At 42.4% G+C, this 22,123-nt stretch overlaps 1 protein-coding gene across 1 annotated transcript in view; it reads left to right on the top strand.

Moving 5' to 3' along the window:
• The first annotated feature begins 1,119 nt into the window (after window positions 1-1,119).
• NUAK1 (NUAK family kinase 1) overlaps window positions 1,120-22,123 on the top strand; it is a 122,149-nt gene continuing 101,145 nt past the window's right edge. The window contains exon 1 of the mRNA XM_077265508.1: window positions 1,120-1,879. Within this exon, the coding sequence (XP_077121623.1) occupies window positions 1,601-1,879 (279 nt within the window). The 5' untranslated portion in view covers window positions 1,120-1,600. The remainder of the gene's footprint in view (window positions 1,880-22,123) is intronic.

Raw genomic sequence — 22,123 nt, 5'->3', positions numbered from 1 at the left:
ATGTCCGATGCTGAACTTCGAAGACAGACTTCTCCCAGAAGTCCATTTTAGTGACTCTGTGGGGGCACTCTGCTTCCTTTGGCAGCCCATTAGCCCTAACTATGGCCATTTTACAGCACCAAAGTTTGGGTCCTCTTTGACTTCTATGGGGTCGGGTTCAAGTTCGGTTAGAGTTCTGGTACCTGAATGTGACTTTTGACTAAAGTTTGGCCGAACGCGACCATTCAGGGGTCCGCTCATCCCGAACAATGATTATCCTCTCCTCCCGAGGATATGTCCACACTGTGTCTTTTGACATCATTGTTTTATTTTGCCTGGCTCCCCTCATACAAAACGTAGTAAAAAGCGCTCAAAAGGATCTTCCTATTCATTTCTATGGAAATACAACCTGATGTTCATATATTCAGACTTTTCAACATCTTTAAGGCACAATCTGGAACAGCACTTTGGGGGCACTGCACGTTCACTGGGCCCAAAACGTTACCATCTATTGAATGCAGGTAAACCCGCATGTGTTCACTGAACTATGCGGATTCCCCGCGTCCAATACATTCTATTTGTGGAATTTCTCTAGCATCTCCGCAAGGGAAAATGACATGCTACGGTCTTGAAAGACGAGCCACATGTCCGTGTCCGCGGGTGAGCCGCATGGTGGACATGGGATTTCTAGAAATCCAATCCACGATGCTGTAACAGCCGGACGCTGAGGCTTGGACGCTGCATAAATACGCATACTGATCGTGTGCAAATACCTTATTAAAGGCAATAAAAGTGTAAAAGAAGTCATATCCATTGTGCAGGCGTTTTCTGCACACCTTACAGTGTAAGTCAATGGGAAGGATAAAAAGACACCTTTTTGAGAAGCTTTGTCAGCACTTTCACCTCAGAAAAGATGAGTGCTTTATTTACTGCTTAATGGATTACAAAAAAAGGCAGAAAAACACCAATGCTGAAAAACGTTTAACAAAAACTCAGCAGAAAAAAACCCAGTGAGCCTTGTAACTACTAAGTGTGAACACACCCGCATAAAAGCGATGGGTGCTCTTCTTTCCCTCCTCCTCAGCCACAGCCGTGCCGGCGGCTTGTGCTCTGCTCGCTGACCCCGGCTCCATGCTCAGCCCTGACTGGAATGTGAGGGAGAAGGAGGAGGACGGCCCGCTCCACCCACATGGGCTTTCCCTCACACAAGAGGAGAGAACAGGGGATGAAAAGGGCCTCTCTCATCAGCCGGGTAACGCTGCCCGGAGCATCACCTAGGCGAGAGGCAGGGCGGCAGAGGAACATGGCATTAGGGGAGGTGAATCAGCAGCCTGGCAGCAGGCACTGCCCGCCTCAGGGCCACGGCTCGCTCTCACCGCTCCCCGGCCATTGTACTGAGTGAGTGGGAAGAGTCGGGCACATCAGCGAGCTGTACCAACAATTGCAGCAGCAGTAGGGCACAGCTCGCCTGGGCATGGGCAGCCCTGCCATTCCCCTGTGATAGCTCTCATCGGACTGCCACCTGGCACACATCATGGGGGGCTGCTGACCACTTTCTAGTCCATGTGCCACAGGCGCAGCTGCACTAGCCACACTCTGACCAGTCTAGTGAAGTAGAGACATGGATGGAGATGCTGAGGTGGACAGGCTGGAGCCCAGCGATGATGACAAGGGGCCAGACAAGGGCACTGTGGGCATGGTGGAGCAGATGAACCTGTCCTCGCCATCCCATTCACCTTCAGAGGAGGAAGACGCCCCACAGCTGGCACCCAAACAGCATGGGGTCAAGCGGCACCATCACAAGCACAACCTGAAGCACAGGTACGAGCTGCTGGAGACCCTGGGCAAAGGCACCTATGGCAAAGTCAAGAGGGCGATAGAGCGGTTTTCTGGCCGAGTGGTAAGTGGATCCCACAACTTGTATCTAAGTTTGTCTCATGGTACTCGCCATGATTGCATCCGGATCATCTGCATAGTGGTCTTATTGTAGAAAACTGCCAGTGCATGTGCCACACCTGCCCGCCCTGGCCGCTGTACATCGCCACCTTGGAAGGCTGAGCAGACACCTTCACTTTTTCAGGAATATCCTTATAAATCGGGGTTTTCCAGTATGATGACGAGTTCTGCATTTTTCTGATGACTCCGCTCCATTTCTTTGTGTCTCAGATCCCATTCATTTGCAGGATTCTGCTTGCTGTCAGTGAAGGGGAACTCTGTTCTTTACACCCAGACGGTAAGGCTATGTGCACACGTTGCGGATTTTACTGCGGATCCGCAGCGGATTTGGCGCTGCGGATCCGCAGCAGTTTTCCATGAGGTGTACAGTACCATGTAAACCTATGGAAAACAAAATCCATGCTGCAGAAAAAAACGTGCGGAAACGCAGTGGTTTATATTCCGCAGCATGTCAATTCTTTGTGCAGATTCCGCAGCGGTTTACACCTGCTCCACAATAGGAATCCGCAGGTGTAAAACCGCAGGTGGAATCCACACAAAAACTGCGGTAATTCCGCTGCAAATCCGCAGTGCAGTTTACCTGCTTATTTACCAAAATCAGTGCGGAAAAATCCGCACACCATTCCGCAGCGTGTGCACATAGCCTAAGGTGTAAAGCAGCCGCACATGTCTATACCCTGATGATTTGTTACTGGGTAGAAAACATATTCCTTGTGTTGTTTATAAAATACATTGCCTAAGTTGGATACAACTGTAACAAGCTCTCCGCTCTATCAAAAATAATAATAAATAGCTCTGGACCTGAACAAGATTCTCTTCACTGAAGTCAAGCAGAGGTCTTGACTGGTGAGGCGTCAAGCAGTAAGTTATCAGAGTGAGGAGCACCTTGGGGAAAAGGTGTTACGGTATAGGATGGTGACCCTGCTTTTCTTTTGGACATGGTTCGGCATCCTGCCTAGCATTCTCCATCACATGAAACACTCTGTGAGGTCTCACTACAGCTTATCTAACCTTTGGACCCAATCGGGCTCCAGGCAGAGCTGTACGTACAGTAGTGTGGCTGCGGCCCCCAGTCAGTATAATGCCAAGGATACAGCGTAGATGTGACGAGCCAAGGGGGTGTCAGGTGAAAGCGTCTAAGGGAGATATGTGCAGTGACGTCCGTCACTCAGCCTCCCGCATGCCTGAAGGGATGACTGGAGAGCAGGGGCATGTTGAGTGTATTTTGAGATAATCTTCTAAATATGTGGCCTGTGATGCTGCCAAACATGCACGATATGACCTATTAAATCCTGTTGATATAACAGTCACTCAATTGCAATCCGCTTATCAGAAGTAGTTAAAGCGGATCTGTCAGGAAATTTGACAATACTACCTATATACATTAATAAATAGATCTTTTAGACCTGATGAGACTGGTGTACACACTTTGAAAATCCAAGTCAGATTGGCTGTATAATTCTTTGTAATAGTTTCCCTGCCTATTAAAATCAGAACTTTTTTTAAGCGCACCTCTAGCTGGGCTCATGAAATGCTCTTTTTAATTTGAGGATTGCATTTATGTTCACAGTAAGTACCCCAGCCTCATTAGGTATGAGATCTGTTTAATTACATATACAGCATGTATTCGCTTTCAGGGATGTTTGCATTTACTTTCGCATTATAAGGGAAATCTGCAGTAAATTAAAGAGGCTTTCTCACGAAGACAGCTCAGCATGGAAATTGGGGTTGGTTTGGCTTTTAAGCCCCATAGCAAAATGCCGTTTTCTGCAGTTGTCAGTATATTCCAGTAAAGTAAGACCATGAATGGTTTTGAGAATTGCTGTTCATTAGTAGTTCCCAACTCTAGCTGATAAGTCGTTTGAGTAGAGACCTCCACCCAAATAAGACGTCCTTAGGGTATATGTACAGAAATTATCATTAGTAAATCAAAAGGCATTTCAGCTGTAATATAAATGTCGAAACTGATCTCAGATTGACAAGTCACAATTGCAAACCCAAAAATAAGACAGTAACGACAATTAGCACTTATCATGTGCCACCAGGGCACACACCAATGGCATCTGCATAAAAAAACAAGATATTACTAAATGGTCTTATTGCGCATTAACCAATTACATTCCGACACTCATTTTCCCTGTGCAGATGAGATAACAGAAGGAATGGTTAGACTTTTTACTTGGAATAGCTGCCCACTATGTACATGCTGGCTTGTATACAAATGGTGTAGCCTTGGAAGTCAAATTCACTCCCATGCTCTGATGTGTATGGGGAACCAAAGAACCCAATGCTACTTTGGATGGCAAGGCTACTATAAATAGTTAAGAGGGTCTGGCACAGACTTTACACCAAGACCCATGAGGTGTTCAAGATACACTATGGCTTAATGGACAAAATACTGTAGTCTTTCAAGCAAAAATGAGCAACTTTTATAGTCACCAGAACTTTCGTAGATTGGTAGAAAACTACCCAGCTTTGGGTCCCTGAGTCCATTGTGCTCTGGTGTCCATCTTCATCACCAGTGATGTCAGGGATTTATAGTGAAGTCACTACTTGTATGATTACATCATAGTGCAAAAAACATGTTACATCATTATCAACTGTTATATAGGTATAGATGTGGTCATTAGAATCTACTATATAATTGTCTAAGGGTCACTTCCGTCTGTCTGTCCTTCTTTCTGTCACGGATATTCATTGGTCGCGGCCTCTGATTGGTCGTGGCTGTTTTGCGACGGGCACAGTCCGGCGGAAAAATGGCCGCTCCTTCCTCCCCGCAGTCAGTGCCCGCTCCGTACTCCCCTCCAGTCTGCCCTCACACAGGGTTAATGGCAGCGGTAACGGACCGCGTTATGCCGCGGTGTAATGCACTCCTTTACCGCTGCTATTAACCCTGTGTGACCTACTTTTTACTATTCATGCTGCCTATGCAGCATGAATAGTGTTGAGCATTCCGATACTGCAAATATCGGGTATCGGCCGATATTCGCTGTATCGGAATTCCGATACCGAGTTCCGATATTTTTGCGATATCGGGAATAGGGATCGGGATCCATATTCATGTAAAAAATAAAGAATAAAAATATAAAATATGGATATACTCACCCACCGACGGCCCCTGGCTCGCAGCGGTGCAACCGGCAGCCTCCGTTCCTAAGAATGCAGTGTAGGACCTGCGATGACGTCGCGGTCTTGTGATTGGTCGCGTGTCCGCTCATGTGACCGCTCACGTGACCGCGACGTCATCGAAGGCCCTTCACTCTCTGCATTCTTAGGAACGGAGGCAGACGCTTGCAGCGGTGACAGCCAGGGCTCGTCCGAGGGTGAGTATATCCATATTTTTTATTTTTATTCTTTATTTTTTACATGAATATGGATCCCAGGGCCTGAAGGAGAGTTTCCTCTCCTTCAGACCCTGGGAACCATCCAGGATCACTTCCGATATTTGTGTCCCATTGACTTGTATTGGTATCGGGTATCGGCGATATCCGATATTTTTTGGATATCGGCCGATCCAATCCGATACTGATACTTTCAAATATCGGAAGGTATCGCTCAACACTAAGCATGAATAGTAAAACGATCTAATGTTAAAAATAATAAAAAAAATAAAAAATCGTTATATACTCACCGTCCGTCGGCCCCCGGATCGACAACAGGCCTTTCCCGCTCGCGACGCTCCGGTAACCGGTCCATGCTGCGATCTCGCGAGATGATGACGCAGCGGTCTCGCGAGACCGCTACGTCATCATCTCGCGACACCGCAATGCACTCTTGAGACCGGAGCGCACGAGCAGTGTCGGTAAACGCTTCGCTTGGATCCGGGGGCTCCGGAAGGTGAGTATATAACTATTTTTTATTTTATTTCTTTTTTTTAACAGGGATATGATGCCCACATTGCTATATACTACGTGGGCTGGGCAATATACTACATGGGCTGGGCAATATACTATGTGGCTGGGCAATATACTACATGAACTGTGCTATATACTACGTGGCTGGGCAATATACTACATGGACTGTGCTATATACTACGTGGCTGGGCAATATACTACATGGACTGTGCTATATACTACGTGGCTGGGCAATATACTACGTGACTATACAACGTGGGCTGCGCAATATACTACGTGGACTGCACAATATACTACGTGGGCTGCGCAATATACAACGTAGGCTGCGCAATATACTACGTGGGCTGCGCAATATACAACGTGGGCTGCACAATATACAACGTGGGCTGCGCAATATACAATGTGGGCTGCGCAATATACAACGTGGGCTGCGCAATATACTACGTAGGCTGCGCAATGTACTACGTGGGCTGCGCAATGTACAACGTTGGCTGCGCAATGTACAACGTGGGCTGCGCAATGTACTACGTGGGCTGCGCAATGTACTACGTGGGCTGCGCAATATACTACGTAGGCTGCGCATTGTACTGCGTGGGCTGCGCAATGTACTGCGTGGGCTGCACAATGTACTGCGTGGGCTGCGCAATGTACTGCGTGGGCTGCGCAATGTACTGCGTGGCTGTGCAATATACTACGTGGGCTGTGCTATACACTACGCATACATATTGTAGTATACCCGATGCGTTAGAATCGGGCCACCATCTAGTAATATTATATTAACCCACCTGATTTCAGCAGACCATATGACTATCCGGTGGGAATGAAGGCCTTCTGAATCTCACTTGGCAATGGAAGTCAGTGGAGAGATCAGGCAGTTAGATTTCAAGATGCCTGATCCTTTCATTCTTAAGGAAGATAAGTCACCGCTGAAGGAATCTGGCAGCATCTTATTCCCCTTTACCTATTTAGATCACGCGCACACACATGGGCAATGTGGGCCGACAGCAGTCTAAAGTGTATGGCTATCTCAAGTGTGGTCTGCACCCTACTACACCAATGCAGTTTATTTTGATCGGACATCCTTATCCATCACTGAATTATCTGCATTGCATGATATTTTAGATAGTTTCCTCACTTTTTCAGTAGCTGCTATACATACAGCTTCTAGTTGTACTTAGAAAGACAACTGGCTCTAGGCATCAAGAACATGAGGTATTTTAATGCCTAAGCAAATTAGGAAGCTGGCCTGTTGTTATAGCAACATGACATTTTCTGCCAGAGGTATTATATTGTATAGCAGTGTGAGACTGTGTAATTATGACATTCGTCAAGAAGAGAAACCTATCATAAATATGGATTCAGCATCTGATGCAGATCATGTGCTTTTAGACAATGATGTGATTTTTTTGTCTAACCTATTTGGCCTGAAATTAAGTGCACACAGCGTCCTTCTGGTAATCTTCCTGTTCTCTCTGTGATTTTTAGGATAAAATGTACAGAGAAGGTTATTGTTATTGTAGCAATAGCGTTTCCATTGAAGGCGATCATAACATTTTATTGATGGGGACCTAAGTTGGGACTTCCACTGATGTGCTGAACATCAGCCCAATGCTCATTTGTGACCTGCAGCAGACTAAAAATGAAGAACACTGACCTGCTTTTTCAGAACTTTATCGTGGACCATAGTACCATAGGTCTACCCATACGATCTACTAAAATGTTGCATTTCGTGGTGGAGCACCACTTAATGTAACAGATGATAACTAAAGATGTCTTTCTCTCTCCAGCTCCAATACAATCCACTCTGGTCAGCTACCCCCAGCAGGCTGACTAGGTGAACCCCTAGACTGGTTATATGCAGAGCCAGCCAGGGGTACCTAAACAGAAGCTATAGAGCTAAGATTTTTACCCTAGCCTACCTGGCTTTGCTACACCCTTTAAAGGAATACTCCAGTAAAACGTTATTACCTTTCCACAGGAATGATGATTACTTCTAGATCAGTGTGGGTCCACTGAGAACTCTGATCACCAGACAATAGACCTCTAGATCTATTAGTTATCATACATTATGTAAATTAGTGATAATTTCCTCTTACTTGAATTTCCTCATATTGACTTTTAACTGCTAATCCCAAGGAAGATAATCCACCACCAGAGGTGTCTATCACAATGTTATTCCCCTCTCCCAATATAGAACACAAGCCTATTGTATGTAGGGTGAGGTGGGATAGCTATTGGATTATAGCTATCTGATATGTATGGCCACCTTGAGATTTTAGTAGACACTACTTCACTGATGCCAGAAGAGAAATTTATATGACTTATTAGGATACTTTACATTTAATCATTAATCTATAACCGATATTATAGCCATTATTCTAATAGAAAACGTCACTTTTTAGTTCTGTACCCTCACAAAGTACAGTCTAATTAATCGTCTAAGGGCTGGATTAGTCCATGGAAACCAAACCCACGGCCAAGTTACTTGGTTTCCAATTTGTCTCCTGATGTGTGTAGCAACTATATAGTATACAGAGATTGTCAATCAACAGTTGGGTACAGTTGCTGATTTGCCATGTGAGATGCCAATTAGAATAGAAACGGATACATTGCCTCCTGACAGAGCACTAGTCTGGGCTAACATTCAGTTCTGTGCAACAAAAAGTTGCTCAATTTGCAAATAAAGGGAACACAATTCCATACAGTACCTCAGAAAAGTGAGTCCACCCTTCACATTTTTTAAAAATATTTATTATATCTTCTTCATGAGACAACATTGAAGATATGACACTTTGATACAATGTAAAGTAGTCCATTTACAGCTTGTATAACAGTATAAATTTGGTGTACCCTCTACAAAACTCAACACACAGCCTTTAATGTCTAAACCACTGGCAACAAAAGTGAATACACCCCTAAGTGAAAATGGCCAAATATGCCCGAAGTGTCAATATTTTATGTGGCCACCATTATTTTCAAGCTCTGCTTTAACTCTCTTGGACATGGAGTTCACTAGAGCTTCACAGGTTACCACTGGAAAGTTCTTGTACTCCACCATGACAACATTGCGGCGCTGGTGGATGTTAGAGACCTTGCGCTCCTCCACCTTCCGTTTGAGGATGCCCCACAGATGCTCAATAGGGTTTAGACATGCTTGGCCATTCCATCATGTTTACCGTAAGTCTCTTAAGCAAGGCAGTGGTCGTCTTGGAGGTATGTTTGGGGTCGTTATCATGTTGGAATACCGACCAGCGGCCCAGGAGGGGATCATGATCTGCTTCAGTATGTCATAGTACATGTTGGCATTCATGATTCCCTCAATGAACTATAGCTTTCCACAGCTGGCAGCTCTCATGCAGCCCCAAACCATTACACACCCACCACCATGCTTGACTGTAGGCAAGACACATTTTTATTTATACTCCTCATTTGGTTGCCACCACACACCCCTGACACCATCTGAATCAAATAAGTTTATCTTGGTTTCATCAGACCACAGGAGGTGGTTGCAAAATCCATGTTGTTAGTCTGCCTATCTTCAGCAAAGTGTTTGCAGGCTTTCTTGTACATCATCTTTAGAAGAGGCTTCCTTCTGGGATGACAGCCATGCAAAGCAATTTGATGCAGTGTGCGGTGTATAGTCTCAGCCCTGACTGGTTGACCCCCCTCTTGACCTCTGCAGTAATGCTGGCAGCACTCGCATCTATTTTGAAAAGACAACCTCTGGCTATGATGCTGAGCACGTACACTCCACTTCTATGGTTGACCATGGCGAGGCCAGTTCTGAGTGGAACCTGTCTTGTTAAACCGCAGTATAGTCTTGATCACTGTGGTGTAGTTCATTTTCAGGCTGTTGGCAATCTTCTTACAGCCTAGGCCAGTAGTGGCAAACCTATGGCACATGTACCAGAGGGGACACACGGATCTCTCCCAGTGGGTGCATTTGTCATCTCCTCAGCACTACCACTGCCGCCACTCTCCTCTGCACGCGCGCCATCCCCTAATCACTAGCGCTGCGGCCACCATCACTCTCGTCTGCATGTGCGTCAGCCCATCAGGCCACGTGTGCTGAGAAGGATTAGGGTGGTGGCACTAGTGCTGAGGAGATGGTATGCATGCAGAGGAGAGTGGCAGTGCCAGTAGTGCAGAGGAGCTGGTGTGCGTGCACACATTTTAATGTGGGGCAATTATACAGTATGGAGCACTATGCGGGCCATTATACTGTGTGGGAGCATCATGTAGGGCCATTATACTATATGGAGCACTATGTGGGGCCATTATACTGTATGGAGCAGCATGTGGGGCCTTTATACTGTATGGAGCAGCATGTGGGGCCATTTTACTGTATGGAAAATCATGTGGGGCCATTTTACAGTATGGAGCACTATGTGGGGCCATTATACAGTATGGAGCACTATGTGGGGCAATCATCCAGTATGGAGAACTATGTGAAACCATTATACAGCTCTGGCAAAAACTAAGAAACCATCACATCAAAACCCTGTCATGGGCAGCCCAATCTCCAGACCTGAACCCCATTGAAAACCTCTGGAATATAATCAAGAGGATGATGATAGTCACAAGCCATCAAACAATGAAGAACTGCTTACATTTTTGTGCCAGTAGCAGTGTGAAAGACTGGTGAAAAGCATGCCAAGACTCATGAAAGCTGTGATTAAAAATCATGGTTTTTCCACAAAATATTGATTTCTGAACTCTTCATGAGTTAAAATATTATTGTATTGTTTCTAAATGATTATGTACTTATTTTCTTTGAATTATTTGAGGTCTGAAAGCACTGGTTATTTTTTTTTAATTTTGACCATTTCTCCTTTTCGGAAAAAAAATGCAAAATTTATTGCTTGGAAATTCGGAGACATGTTGTCAGAAGTTTATAGAATAAAAGAACAATTTAAGTTTTACTCAAAAATATACCTATGAAGAGAAAAATCAGACAAACTGAACATTTTGCAGTGGTCTCTTAATTTTTGCCAGAACTGTACAGTTGTGGAGCACTCTGCGGGGACATTGTACAGTATGGACCACTCTGCGGGGCCATTATACAGTATGGCTCACTCTGCGGGGCCATTATAGAGTAATGAGCACTCTGTGGGATTACAGTAGGAGAATTATACTGTGATGGGGTGACTATTATTTGATGGGGGGAATTTGGCTAGGGGGGTTACAGTAGGGTCATCAAACTGTACGTGTGGAGGGTACTGTGGATGAATTCACTGTGGGGCTATCATAATCTGTTTGGGGGCACTTTTGTTTGCATCATACTTTATTATCTGTTTTATTCAAGATTGCTATCCTTTGTTATTAAATATTTAAGTTAGGCCATTGGGCCATATGCTTCTCACTTCTCTTATATAAGATATTACATTATTCCATAATAATTCCAAAAGTTAATGGTTTTATTTGATAAGCGAAAACTTCCTCAATTGTAGACAATTTTTTAACAAATATCAAGGTTGCACCCCCAGCTTTGTCCAAGCTTTTAATTTTGGACCTCTGTAAATTTGACTTCTCTGGTTTAAAGGGTTATTTTCATCATGGTAAAGGGTTACCATTGCAAAGAGGTTGTAAAAACAAAATAACTTTGCAATTTTACTTTGGATTAACAATCCTCGCCATTCTCAAGAACAGACCTCCACAGCAGTCAGTAGCTAGTATCTTAGGCTTGGAGTGCAGCACTTACAAGCACTTTGCTATTATAGACTATATTGCGCGTTAATGTATGAGTTGTTTTTCTCAACTAAAACCTCAGTACTCAGGTTAAATTGCTGTATTGGCACTTTGAAATTACCGTAATAAGTGGGTTTTGGATTGCAGTTTGGGCACTCTGTCTCTAAAAGGTTTGCCTTCACTTGACTAGGCCATCTTTATCGAGAGTAAGTATTCTTTTTTGAATCCTCAGAGGGTTCTTTTCAGTAAGGTGCCATGTTGAACTTCCATTGACCAGTAGAAGAGAGTGTGAAAGCAATAACATCAAATTTAGCACAACTGCTCACCAGTCACACCTGAGACTTGAAACACTAATGAGTCACATGACACCAGGGAAGGAAAATGGCTAATTGGGCAAAATTTGTCCATTTTCACTTAGGGGTTGTCGGGATCACACTCAGTCGGAGCAGCCTTTGGAAGTGGGGAATCACCAGAAATAATACACAAGACACGTCTCGTATAGTATATCACTGGGAAGTCTCTGAAGCACGCCTGCCTTCAAGGTGCTATCCCCTCTTTATATAGTTGTACAGGTAGTTTCAGTGGTTATACAAGTTTTGCTTGTTTAAACAAAGAGAGAAAAGAGAAGACAAAAAAAACAGTTTCGGCTATGTGATAGTTTCACAACAAACAAAACAGTACAGTTTCGCCTAAGTGGCAGTTTCACAAACAAAAAATAGGATTTCACACTATAGCTAAAATGTCCTTGAATGGACAGGTCAATATTGATCACAAATTCTTTTTGGTTTATTGAGATAACCATTTTTGTTCCGCTCTTCACAGGGTGTACTCACTTTTGTTGCCAGCGGTTTAGACATTAATGGCTGTGTGTTGAGTTATTTAGAGGGCACACCAAATTTACACTGTTGTACAAGCTTTACCCTGACTACTTAACACTATATCAAAGTGTCAGATCTTCAGTGTTGTCCCATGAACGGATATGATATTTACAAAAATGTGAGGGGTGTACTCACTTTTGTGGTATAGTGGATAACCTAGTCTTTGAGATGTACACATAATGTATTATAAAATGTAGGACTATCCAGATCTAATCCTTTTGCGAGATAACACATACTATAACATTTCACATAGGCAGGCAGTAGCTTTACTTGGATATTATGCATTCCATAATTTGTATGATGTCACAGAGAAAGTATGCGACCTAAGCTATTGTTATAGGTGAAATACAAGTGATTTAATACATAAACAGTCTCATTTCAAGTATTACAGTTCTTTCTGTTGATCACCAGCATTAAATACTTGTAACACTTAGAATAGAATTTGTGTGATGAAAGATAGGGGGCCCATTTCCAGCAGGCATGGTGGAACTACAGAACTTTTTTCAAAACTATATTTTTCTTATTCTTAGTTTTCCCCAGGCAAAATTTTTTTAATTCTTAGTTCTCCCCATCCGAGAACAGATGCATGCTGCCAGGGGTACAGTCACATCCAATCCAGAGGCGGTATCTTAAAGCAATTATACCCCAGTTCTCAACGTAGGCCTTTTGTTTTCCATCCTCTGACCAAAGAAGTTTTAGGCTTTTCTAAAGTGAATTCATAAGCTCTGGCAAAAATAAAGAGACTACTGCAAAATGTTCAGTTTGTCTGATTTTTCTCTTTATAGGTATATTTTTGAGTAAAATGTAAATTGTTCATTTATTCAATAAACTTCTGACACCATGTCTCCGAATTTCCAAGCAATACATTTTATAATTTTTTTCTGAAAAGGAGAAATTGTCAAAATTTAAAAAAAATAGTGCTTTCAGACTTCAAATAATTCAAAGAGAACAAGCTCATAATCACTTAGAAACAACAATACAAATGTTTTAACTCAGGAAAGTTCAGAAATCAATATTTTGTGGAATAACCATGATTTTTAATCACAGCTTTCATGCGTCTTGGCATGCTTTCCAGTCCTTCACACTGCTTCTGGTGCAAAAATGTAAGCAGTTCTTCTTTGTTTGATGGCATGTGACTATCCATCATCCTCTTGATTACATTCCAGAGGTTTTCAATGGGGTTCAGGTCTGAAGATTGGGCTGCCCATGACAGGGTTTTGATGTGGTGGTCTCTTAATTTTTGCCAGAGTTATATAATAAAAAAATAAAGGGAACACTTAAATAACACAATGTAACACCAAGTCAATCACACTTCTGTGAAATCAACCTGCCCAGTTATGACGCAACACTGATTGTGAATCAATTTCTCCTGCTGTTGTGAAAATAGAACAGGCAACAGGTAGAAGTTATATGCAATTATCAAGACAACCCCTATAAAGGAATGGTTCTGCAGGTGGTGACCACAGACCATTTCTCTGTTTTCACCCTTTTTGGCTGTTGTTTTGGTCTCTTTGTATCATTGCTCTCACCCCTAGAGGTACGAATAGTAGCATGAGGCAGTGTCTACAACCCACAGAAGGTGCTCAGGTAGTGCAGCTCATCCAGGATGACACATCAATGTGAGCTGTGGCAAGAAGGGTTGCTGTGTCTGTCAGCACAGTGTGCAGAGCATGGAGAAGATGCCAGGAGACAGGCCAATACACCAGGAAATGTGTAGGGGGCCATAGAAGGTCAACAGCCCAGCAGCAGGTCCTCTACCTCCTCCTTTGCACAAGGAGGAACTGGAGGAGCAGTGCCAGAGTACTTCAAAATGACCTCCAGCAGGCCAGTAACATCCATGTGTCTGCTCAAACCGTCAGAACTAGACTCCACGAGGGTAGAATGAGTGCCCGACATCCTAAGTGGATGTTGTGCTTACAGCTCAACACTGTGCAGGGCGATTGGCATTTGCCAGAGAACACCAAGATTGGCAGATTCGACAATGACACCTGTGCTCTTCACGGATGACAGCAGGTTCACTCTGATCACATGTGACAGACATCACAGTCTAGAGATACAGCGGAGAACGTTCTGCTGCCTGCAACATCCTCCAGCATGAGCGGTTTGGCACTGGATCAGTAATGGTGTGGAGAGGCATTTCTTTGGAGGGCCGCACAGCCCTCCATGTGCTCGCCAGGGGTATCCTAACTGCCAGTAGGTACCAGGATGAGATCCTCAGACCCCTTGTGTGACCATATGCTGGTGTACTGGGCTCCTTCTGATGCATGACAATGCTAGGCCTCATGTGACTGAAGTGTCAGCAGTACCTGAATGATGAAGGCATTGATGCTATGGACTGGCCTGCCCATTCTCCAGACCTGAATCCCATCGAGCACATCTGGGAAATCTAATATATATATATATATATATATATATATATATATATATATATATATATGAATGACAGTGTTCTTGTTCATCCATTGATGTCCCATTTCTGCTAATTTAAACCCCACTCCTGTCCCATTCTAAATCTAAAAGTGACACAGTTTGTTCTTTTTCATCTACATGGTATCGGTATTTATTTTGTGCATCTTGTTTCCTTTGTTTTCTAATATACAGTATCTTAACAAACAGAGGTCTGTTTTTCTGGCACACACCTCCAAATTCCCTGCAAAGACACAGACTATAGTAGATTTATGTTGCCCAAACATGAAATACCAGCAGTCTATTTTATTACATACAACTATGTCGTACTTTGAAATTCTATGGCGTTTCAGACAAAGCATGGGGTGTAAAAACAAGCCAAACATAGGGAGAAGAATCACCTTGGGTCCTACCTATGACTTCCACCCTGATGACTCAGCTTGATTGATAAGTATTTTTCTGATTTTTTTTTTCTAATCTATTTTTATTTATTTATTTCTGATTTTAGATTTTTTTCTCTGTTCTGTGAATGATTAGATTTTGGAGGCTTCTGTGACAGCATTCAGTAATTTGCTTTACAACAGCTACAAGGATTGCAAGAGCATAGTACAATAATTTGTACAAGTTAATTGATTTCTATGGGAACATTTTTTTAAGGCATGCTCTGACGTGTACAGAGTCCATTTTCCCTAGTCTACAAACTTAGGATGCACATAAACTGGCTCTGTACCTCCTAATCCAGCTGTACAGACATGTGACTACTGCAGACAATCACTGGCTGCAGCAGTGATGCGCTGTTTACCAATATGGACAGAGTTAGCTTACTCCATTTCTGCTGAAAGAGAAAGCGTGGAGACTGATGGGGAACTTGGGCAGTGCCACAAAGAAATAACGAGGGAGATATGTATAAGTTATTTTTTATCTTTAGACCATGCAAGGCTGTTGTTTTAATTCTTTGTGGACAACCTTTGTAACATAAAGGCTTGATTTCAGCAATTGGTCATTTTCCAATAACGCATTCCTATAAAATATATAGGCAGCTACCTGAAAGCAATGATGTCTGTGATCAGATCACAAGTAGCATCTGGCTATTGACTTTGCTCTATATACCCCCATTGTTAGTATGTGTTCTGTAGAGAACATGTGCAGTATGCTAATCAGCCGGTATTCATATTTATCATATAGTTCCATACTATTCTAGATCACCGATCAACTGATTTTTGTGTTAATTTGAGCTTTAATTAAAAGGTAATTTTATTACAGATTCAAGCAGACAGGAGGAAGCCTCTAAATAATGTAAAACTGATGTATGCATTATTCATGATTTCCCATTACAGCCACCAAAACAAAACTCTAGTCCTGGTACTCATATATTAATGAGTCGTCAACGTCAGTTTATAGATTCTCTAGTTTATACCCTTCATAGGAATAAATATTTGGAAGTGTCACTTTTAAATGTATCCGCTAGCTTACGTAGTGCTTACAATGGCTTTAATGCAATAAGATTACCCTATCACTACTAATTTTCCATCCTAAAATACATATGCACACTTACAACTTGTTTTTTTAAAACAATGATCATAGAATGGACCGTATATTTTGACTTGATACATACCGTTTTATATCTGTGGAACTATATGATAGATGAAAAATAAATACAAATAAAAAACAGCATACTCAGGAGAGCAGCGGGAATAAAATACAAGCCAATAGAATCAATATAAAAATAAATAATAAACCTTGTGTATGATTTCTAACAATCAGTTTTTTTTAAATGTTTGATAATCCACTATTTTCCTTAAAGAGGTATTCAAGATCCTATCCCAATATGTAGTGGGTGTAATAATAATAATATTAGTAACTACTTAGAAATGTAGTATAGTTTTTTTGATTTGCTATGTCTCTTACTAGCAAATAACTAACTGTCACAATATCCATGGTCCTAACCATGGGTACCTAAGGTCCTGCTATGCCCGCACATGAGAAAACAGACATAGCGAATCATAAGAACTATACTACATTTCTAATTGGAAGTATTTGCTAATATTATTTTTATTACTCCAACTACATATTGGGATAGTATCTTAGAGATGGGAATACCCCTTTAACATCTCCAGTGCACACAATGTATTGGAGGTGTTTTCTAAGGCTTCAGAGACGTGACCAGTTCCCTTTTATACAGTTATTTAATTCATATACTGTATATTTTAAATATATATATATATATATATATATATATATATATATATATATACAGGTCCTTCTCAAAAAATTAGCATATAGTGTTAAATTTCATTATTTACCATAATGTAATGATTACAATTAAACTTTCATATATTATAGATTCATTATCCACCAACTGAAATTTGTCAGGTCTTTTATTGTTTTAATACTGATGATTTTGGCATACAACTCCTGATAACCCAAAAAACCTGTCTCAATAAATTAGCATATTTCACCCGACCAATCAAATAAAAGTGTTTTTTAATACCAAACAAAAAAACCATCAAATAATAATGTTCAGTTATGCACTCAATACTTGGTCGGGAATCCTTTGGCAGAAATGACTGCTTCAATGCGGCGTGGCATGGAGGCAATCAGCCTGTGACACTGCTGAGATGTTATGGAGGCCCAGGATGCTTCAATAGCGGCCTTAAGCTCATCCAGAGTGTTGGGTCTTGCGTCTCTCAACTTTCTCTTCACAATATCCCACAGATTCTCTATGGGGTTCAGGTCAGGAGAGTTGGCAGGCCAATTGAGCACAGTAATACCATGGTCAGTAAACCATTTACCAGTGGTTTTGGCACTGTGAGCAGGTGCCAGGTCGTGCTGAAAAATGAAATCTTCATCTCCATAAAGCATTTCAGCCGATGGAAGCATGAAGTGCTCCAAAATCTCCTGATAGCTAGCTGCATTGACCCTGCCCTTGATGAAACACAGTGGACCAACACCAGCAGCTGACATGGCACCCCACACCATCACTGACTGTGGGTACTTGACACTGGACTTCAGGCATTTTGGCATTTCCTTCTCCCCAGTCTTCCTCCAGACTCTGGCACCTTGATTTCCGAATGAAATGCAAAATTTGCTTTCATCAGAAAAAAGTACTTGGGACCACTTAGCAACAGTCCAGTGCTGCTTCTCTGTAGCCCAGGTCAGGCGCTTCTGCCGCTGTTTATGGTTCAAAAGTGGCTTTACCTGGGGAATGCGGCACCTGTAGCTCTGGCTGTTTCCACACCAGACTCAGTCCACTGCTTCCTCAGGTTCCCCAAGGTCTGGAATCGGTCCTTCTCCACAATCTTCCTCAGGGTCCGGTCACCTCTTCTCGCTGTACAGCGTTTTCTGCCACATTGTTTCCTTCCAACAGACTTACCATTGAGGTGCCTTGATACAGCACTCTGGGAACAGCCTATTTGTTGAGAAATTTCTTTCTGGGTCTTACCCTCTTGCTTGAGGGTGTCAATGATGGCCTTCTTGACATCTGTCAGGTCGCTAGTCTTACCCATGATGGGGGTTTTGAGTAATGAACCAGGCAGGGAGTTTTTAAAAGCCTCAGGTATCTTTTGCATGTGTTTAGAGTTAATTAGTTGATTCAGAAGATTAGGGTAATAGGTAATTTAGAGAACCTTTTCTTGATATGCTAATTTATTGAGACAGGTTTTTTGGGTTATCAGGAGTTGTATGCCAAAATCATCAGTATTAAAACAATATAAGACCTGACGAATTTCAGTTGGTGGATAATGAATCTATAATATATGAAACTTTAATTGTAATCATTACATTATGGTAAATAATGAAATTTAACACTATATGCTAATTTTTTGAGAAGGACCTGTATATATATATATATATATATATATATATATATATATATACATAATGAATGTTTTGTCCATAAGATATTAACTTTATTTCTCAGTTTATCATTCTCAAATTTATGGCATCCATTATCGCAATTAAATCTATTATTGCTGTCTGGAGCAGTTCCTGAACAATATAAAACACAGCACTTTTTCTATAACAATACCGATGCAGTACAGATTGCTGCTTATGTTCCCCTCCCCTCCTCATACTGTGCGTTTTCCTGTACAGGTGCCCAGTCGTAAATGTGATTGATCTCATCAATCATAGCAGCACTAAAGCCCAACCCCTACAACTGAATACACCGATCATATGATGCACTCATTGTTTGCACTGGGACGTAGGAGATTACCAAATTTTGATAAATCTGGTTTTTAGGAATCAAGTAAATATGTGTCAATTTCATCACAGCAACTCATAATGTGTGTATGACCCCTACGTATGCATTCCCAACAAAATCTGGGAATGTTCCTGATGAGATGGGAGATCGCGTCCTAGAGGAATGTCTTCCAGGCCTGGATCAGGACATCACTGCGTTTCTGGACAGTCTGTGGTGCATATGTAACAATAGATAATGTTACATAGGGTCTCTAAGATTCAGCTCTGGGGAACGTGAGGGCCAGTCAAGTGGCATCAATGCCTTCTTCATCCAGGAACTGCTCACACTCTGGCCACATGTGGCCCCACATTGTCCTCTACCAAGGAAGCTTTTATCAGATACCTAATAGCAATTTAGGTACCTTTGGCTATCACAGCAAGGTTTGTGTGACCTTTTGAAAATATGCCTTATCAGATCATCGCTGACATGCTGTATGATGTTGAAGGCAGCAAAATATTCACAATGGCGTCTCCAGTCTCTTTCAAGTCTTTTACATGTGCCCAGTGTGAACCTGCACTGTTCTCATTTGTGAAGAGAATTTGGGTGTCACGGGGTTACCGCAACTGATCGGAGCCAGGAGACCACAGCATCTGGTTGCTCCTACTCCACCGCTGAGAAAAAGCTCTTCTCCAGTGTATTAACATGTTTATTTCTTCCAGCAGAACAGGGGTTAATCGGCTATGTTGGAAATCCCTGTGTTCAGTTAACCACTCCTTTTCCTTATAAAATATGGGCTCTATTACCTAGTCCTTGTCAGAGTTAGCTCTTGCTGCATGACAAAAGGAAGGAGAGAAGTTGGTATGAAAAGGAATGCCGAAGGAGTTAGGCTATGTGCACACGTTGCAGATTTGACTGTGGCATTTTCTGTGCAGATTCTGCATTTCTTGGCAGAAAATACAGGTCAGAATCTGCGCCTTTTTTTGGTATGTGCACACGTTGTAGATTTTTGTGCGGATTTCTTCCTTTTTTACCCCTGCAGACTTCTATTATGGAATGGGTGCAGAAACGCAGCAGATCTGCAAAAAGAAATGACATGGTCCTTTTTTGAATCTGCTGCGTTTTCTGTGCAGATTTTTCCGCACCATTAGCTCAGCATTTTTTTTTTGCCATTGATATACATTGTACTGTAAATCACTTGCGGATCTGCAGCGTTTAGGCGCAGAAAAAAGCTGCAGATCTGCAGGAAATCTGCAACGTGTGCACATACCCTTATAAGTGACTGTTGTTTGGTTTGTATGCTTGATAATCCCTGATCCTTCCTTGTTTTGCTTTTTTCCCCTTCCTGCACACCCTGGTGGATTCCTCTGTTTAATGTGAGTGAATATTTTGTATGTGTGGAGTTTTCAGTTTCCCCTTGTCTTTGTTGCCCTGTTTATCGGGTTGGTGTACTGCGGTACACAATAGTGCTCCCTCTTCCCTGGGAGGGGGAAGGGGACAGACAAATGGCTAACTTAGGAGATAGGGCAAGGGTAGAGGCCACGGTTTCTTCACAATCTGGTTTCCCGGGTAACAGAGTGAGCTAGGGTGCCCCCTAGTGTTAAGGCCAAGAAAGGAGCCCCTGGTCCCAGGTCACTCGACAGCTGTGTCGTGACAGTGGGCCTTCCAACTCTGGTCATCTCTGGATAATGTCAATCGAATCGCAGAATGCTGGGCCATGAGGACTGATCTCACTACAGGAAGCTGTGCCCTCACGCCACCCTCATGGAATCTGTTTCTGTCTGAAACGCCCCAAATGTTTCTAGATATTCCCTAGGCATGGAACCTAAAGAAGAAGTAATACAATGGAGTGTGCTTTTAGTTAGATGAGTTTTATTAGGTCTTCAATAGGCAGACTCATATTTGTGCATGATATAAAGAAATGTCTCCTTTTGTACAGATGGTAGTAAAAGGGTCTTCTGAGTTTGTGATTTATGAGTTTTACTATGAAATTGAAAATGATTTCATTATTGGTACTTTGGTTGAGAATCCAAGTTGTGGAGTTCTCTGAGCAGTTTAGAAAGATTTCTGCCACTTTTCAGAACTTTGACAGTCTTCAGCCTTTATGATGGAATATACCATTACGGTAAATACAATTTTAGTCTAATTCTTTTAGCTGAACAATACAAATAATAACTATGCAGAATTCCAGATGTATCTTGAAATAAAACATTTAGCCAATTATATTGTAATAGCTCTGTTTAGGATTAAGCCTTTATTGAACAGTAACGCCTAGATCCTATGGGATTAGCAAGCTGTATTATTATTATTCCGTCTTTGTTACTTTTGTTGCTTGGAGTTTAACTATATTCTTTGCATCTGTAGTTATAAAGTAAAAGTGATAGACATTTCCTTTAAAATGATAATCAGTTTCTGCAGTCTATGTAAAATTGAAAATGGAAAGTTTTGGTCCTTTTCTTAAAGCGAACCTCTCAGCAAGATTTTGCAAAGTAAACTGCAGGCATTGTCATGTTGCTGCTGTTATACTGACCAAAATGGGTGATGAAATGGGGTGATGAAATTTGTCTTGTGTTTCTTGTGTAATCAGTGTTAGAAGTTTTCAGTTAACCCCTTTCCGACATTGGGCATAATAGTATGGCGATGTCGGACTCCCCCTGTTTGGTGCGGGCTCCGGCACTGAGCTCACACCTTTCCGGGCACATGACAGCTGACATATACAGCAACAGACTCGGGTGGAATCGTGACCCACCCGCGACTGCTAACCCTTTAAATGCCACTGTCAATCTCTTACAGCGGCATTTAACTCATGCCTCTGGAAATCCCACCCATCAGTGACCCCATCACGAGATCGCGGGTCACCGATAGGTTCGCATGACAACCAGAGGTCTCCAGCAGCATAGATTGCTATGAGCGCCACCGATTGTACAAATAATAATGAAGTTATGGCTCTGGGAAGAAGGGGAGCAAACAACGAAACTGCAAAAACAAAAATACCTCTGGTCGTTAAGGGGTTAATGATATACCTGTGCTTCCGGGCAGGACTGTAGGCAGAGTCTTATCTTCCTGCTCTAAGCCAGAAAAACCAAGGAAAGACCTGCCCACAGGCCACCCCGAAGCACAAACAGTCTGTCTCTATTATGAGGAGCATGTTTGTGCTTTGGGGCGGCCTGTGGGCAGATCTTTCC

This window comes from Ranitomeya variabilis, chromosome 5 (assembly GCF_051348905.1).
Source record: "Ranitomeya variabilis isolate aRanVar5 chromosome 5, aRanVar5.hap1, whole genome shotgun sequence".
Taxonomy (NCBI): domain Eukaryota; kingdom Metazoa; phylum Chordata; class Amphibia; order Anura; family Dendrobatidae; genus Ranitomeya; species Ranitomeya variabilis.
The sequence above is the reverse complement of the archived record's forward strand: the minus strand, read 5'-3'. Positions and strand labels throughout refer to the sequence as shown.